Source organism: Nicotiana tabacum, chromosome 9 (assembly GCF_000715075.1).
Source record: "Nicotiana tabacum cultivar K326 chromosome 9, ASM71507v2, whole genome shotgun sequence".
Lineage (NCBI taxonomy): Eukaryota > Viridiplantae > Streptophyta > Magnoliopsida > Solanales > Solanaceae > Nicotiana > Nicotiana tabacum.
The window spans coordinates 46,679,382-46,683,708 of record NC_134088.1 but is presented as its reverse complement, the minus strand read 5'-3'; the positions used below and the strand labels follow the sequence as shown (position 1 = coordinate 46,683,708).

At 38.9% G+C, this 4,327-nt stretch overlaps 1 protein-coding gene across 1 annotated transcript; it reads right to left on the bottom strand.

The window, feature by feature from the left end:
- Positions 1-761: 761 nt before the first annotated feature.
- Positions 762-2,116, bottom strand: LOC142163877 (uncharacterized). The gene is made up of 4 exons (XM_075221028.1): positions 2,024-2,116; positions 1,526-1,606; positions 1,045-1,432; positions 762-961 (listed from the first exon to the last, which is right to left on the bottom strand). The coding sequence occupies exons 1-4, from the start codon at positions 2,114-2,116 to the stop codon at positions 762-764; spliced, it is 762 nt and encodes a 253-aa protein (XP_075077129.1).
- Between the last annotated feature and the right edge of the window lie 2,211 nt (positions 2,117-4,327).

Here is a 4,327-nt window from a genome sequence, read left to right as displayed (position 1 = left end):
GCAATATCACTTGTGAGGAATAGATATTGAAAAGAATCTTCTTTTGGTGGCAAGTAACACCAATACTTAGATACTACCATATATCCATTTCTCCTCCATAGATCATCTGTAGGAATCTTGCCTTTCCATAATCTCCATAGGAAGAATGAGATTTTGAAAGGCAGACCTTTGGTCCACAACATCTTGAATTCTAAATTTGTAGGAGCCCTATGCCTTAGAATTTGCCATGCACTACCCACTGTAAACCTGCCAGAAGCTGTTGGCATCTACCTAGGAGTATCCCAGTAATCATCACTGCCATTAAAATGCACCTCTTGCCTTATATGATCTGCAATATCACCTGGGAAAGATTGCTCCAATAACTGATCATTCCAACTGTCTTGATCTCTCAACTTAGCCACCTCCTGTAGTTCTTCATTGATGAAAAATTCTGGGGGCATAACATGATACAATGCACCTAATCCAGTCCAATTTGTATGCCATACATTGGTAGAACCCCTATTCATCTCCCATAATATCTCATGTTCCACCTCTTCCCTTGCCACCAACATCTTTCTCCACACATGGGAACCTTGTCTAAATTAAACAACTGTAGGTAGTTCCTTCTTATAGTACTTGTTCCACATAAAGTTTGACCATGTGGATTTTGATGTTATGAACTTCTACCATAACTTAGCAAATAGAGCCTTTGATACATCAAACAGTGATCTAAAATCTAGACCACCCTCCTTTTTTGGTAAGCATAAGTTAAGCCATTTTGTCTAGTGTTTACTCCTTCCTTCCTCTTTGTTACTCCAGAAAAACCTAGCAAATGTCTTGTGCAAATATTCCAGCACATTATTAGGAGGATCCAGTACTGATAATATGTGTGTAGGCATGCTTTGAAGTACACTAGTAATAAGTGTTGCCTTGCCCCATAAGATAATAGCTTTCCTTTCCAAGAGTGCGGTTTTTCTTTCACCTTCTTAATGACATCATTATAATAATCCTTCATTCTTCTTGTGTAGAAAATAGGGCAGCCTAGGTAAGTAAATGGAAACTCACCCTTTTGAAATCCAGTGATTGCACCTACTGAATAGAAAAGAGATCCTGCCACATTGGCATACATATAGTATGAACTTTTGGTCTTGTTGATCAATTGCCCAGAAGTCTGCTCATACAGTGTTAGCACCTCCATCACTTTTCTTAGTAAATAAAGATTAGTAGAGACATAGATGATTGTATCATCAGCATAAGCCAAATGGTTCAAAGGATCTGTCCATTTTGGCATTCTATAACCTTTGAACCTTTCGTCTCCAAAGAGCTTGTTCAAGGATCTTGATAATACCTCAGCAGATAGAACGGACAATGCTGGAGATAAGGGATCACCTTGTTTTACTTCTCTTGTAGATCTAAAGAAGCCTAAAGCTTGGCCATTTACTAATACTGAGTACTAGTTATTAGAGAGCAGATTCCATATCATGTTTATGAAGTTCTCAGCAAATCCCATCTTACTCAGCACATGTAGTAGATACTTCCAGGAAACCCTATCATAGGCCTTTGCCATATCCAACTTGATAACCATATTAGCAGGTTTCCCCCTTAACCTTATATTCATAACAATCTCCTGTGTAAGTAAGATATTCTCAAAGATACTTCTCCCTTTAACAAATCCAGATTGATTGGAAGATATCAGTGATAGTAGTATCTTCTCCAATCTATCATGAATCACCCTTGAGAATACCTAGTTTATGAAGGTGCTTAGGCTTATAGGCCTCAAATCTGAAAATGTATGAACCATTGGTTTCTTAGGCAGCAACACAAGATTAGTGTGAGTTATTGATTTTGGTAGAGAAGCTCCACTATAGAACACCTGTAGCATATTGAAAATGTCCTCCCCTATTATATCCCAGCATTCTTGATAGAAAATACCTGTGAAACCATCTGGTCCACCTGCACTATCACCACTCAATGAGAAGACAGCTCCCTTCGCCTCTTATTTGCATAGCAGTCTGCATAACTCCAGGTTTTGCTCTACTATAACCATAGCAGATACATTGTTCAGAAGATCAAGATTAGTAGGATCCCCTTCTTGAGTGAACTGTTTTAGAAAGAATTCAACAACTTCTTTGGCCATCAGCTCATGAGTTTCAATCCACACTCCATCTCCTTTTTGAATCCTTTTAAGTTACAGTTTCTGCCTCTTACCATTGACATGGTTATGAAAGAATCTTGTGTTCTTGTCTCCTTCTGAAAACCAATTCATCCCTGCCTTTTGTTTCCGGTATTGTTCTTCAATGCTAAGATCCCCAATAAAATCAGCCACCCAATTTTGCGTAACAACCTCCTTAAATGTGTCATGCTCTGCCCTGAAGTTGGGAAATCTGAAAGGCTTCACAAACTACATAGCATTATCTCCACAGCTCATCAGTAAAGGTGCATGATCTGATCCTGTTCTTATAAGGTGTTCTACCTCAATATCAGGAAAACTATTCTGGAAAGGTAAACTGACAAAAATCCAGTCCAGTCTCTTAAAAATCTATTCAGCATTAGGTCTCCCATTCCACCATGAAAACGGACTTCCTTTGTAGCCAAGATCAAATAACCCACATGAATTCACACAACATGCAAAGTCCTCATATTCTGGGGGGGATACCGGAAAACCACCTATCTTTTCTTCTTTGCTCATCAACACATTAAAGTCTCCTCCAACCACCCAAGGTAAATCCATGTCACTAGCAAGAGAGTACAAGTTGTCCCATTATTCCAGCCTTTCAAGTGAAGCACATTTGGCATAGACAAAAGTCATCATTGTATGCTTACCAATGTTTTGATGATATACCTTGATAGTCACTTCCTGTTCAGTATCAATCAACAATTCCCATTCCACAACACTATCAAAGAACAACCAAATTTTGCCATTAATGTTTGAATAAGCAGCATTCATTCCTATCCTTCTCTTGTATCTATGAATATGCCCAGCTTTTTGAAATGGTTCCATGAGAGCAACAATGAAAGAACCATACTCTCTATGCATATTAATCACCCTCTAAAAGGCCTGTTGAGTTCTCACAGGCCTTATATTCTAGATCAAAATTTTAATCATCATTTAGTGGTTGAGGCTGCCCTCTTAGGCAGAATTCTTTTAGGTTGTGGTGGCTCTTTATTATGCGGTTGTTTCTTACCACTCTTCTCATTAAATCTGGGTGATAAGTTAGCCTCCCTAGCCACATCTTTGAAATTACCTGAAGTTGATTCATTATCACCTTATTCTTCAAGCTGCCTTTGTTCCACCATTACATTCTAAATGTCAACTGGAATCACATTGTGTATGATTATATCATGTAGTATCTGGTTAGGAGATTGAAATGGTACATTTATTTGAATCTGCATTCGTTCCCTAGTACCTGAACCACATGCTATTGGCATTGCTTCAATAGCTCCAGAGTTCTTTAGCACTATCGCCTGTTCAATTCCATGTAGTCCATTCACTGTAATATTCATTAGTGCCTCAGAATTCTTCTCCATGACTCCCATATTCTCCTGCATCACCTTAAACTGAAGCTCATAAACAGAACCCAAGTTAGGGTTCACTGTAGTAGAAAGTGCAGAAATTACTATTCCATTAGGATCAACTAGCTTCCCATCAACTGTTTTATGATCTGACCTCACTGTATCATTTAAGACCTTAGTAGGAACATCCTCCACCTGATCATCACTTGAAACTTCCACCGGATCACCCTCAACAGTAGCCAAAACCTCAATAGTTCCCCTAGGGTTTACTATTGCATTGGTCTGTATCTTAGCTAGATCTTCTTCAGTTGAATTTCCACTTGAATCACGTTCCTTAGGTGCTCCTGAATCTCCTCCAGCTGGCAAATAACTTTGCTGCTTGTTTGGTTGTTGAGAATCATCAACCCTAGTTTCCAGTAAACTAGGGTTCACTGTAGCACTAGGGTTCTTTCCACTTGCTGCTTGTTCTTGTCTATTGCCTCTGCTTTCCTCCATTCCTAATGATGTTTTTATACCTTTTTGATCATCCATAATCTCTACCTCATCACTCCATAATGGTTTCTCTTTAATTGACTTCTTGAACCTCCCCATTCTTGTCCGATTTCTCAAATGTTTGAGATGGAATTTCTTGGCAGGAATGGTTCAAAGTAACATTGAGCTGTCTAATTTCTTCTTTTCTAGTCCCAAAACGTCTATGCACCCACTCTAATGTATACTCTCTCATATTAGCCTCCTCAATCCCAGAATCAGTAGGATTATGAGCCTTGTCCTTTGCCGCAATTTGAATCCCATTCCCCATAGGTTTGGCAATCCCAGTAAGCAAAGGATTCACATT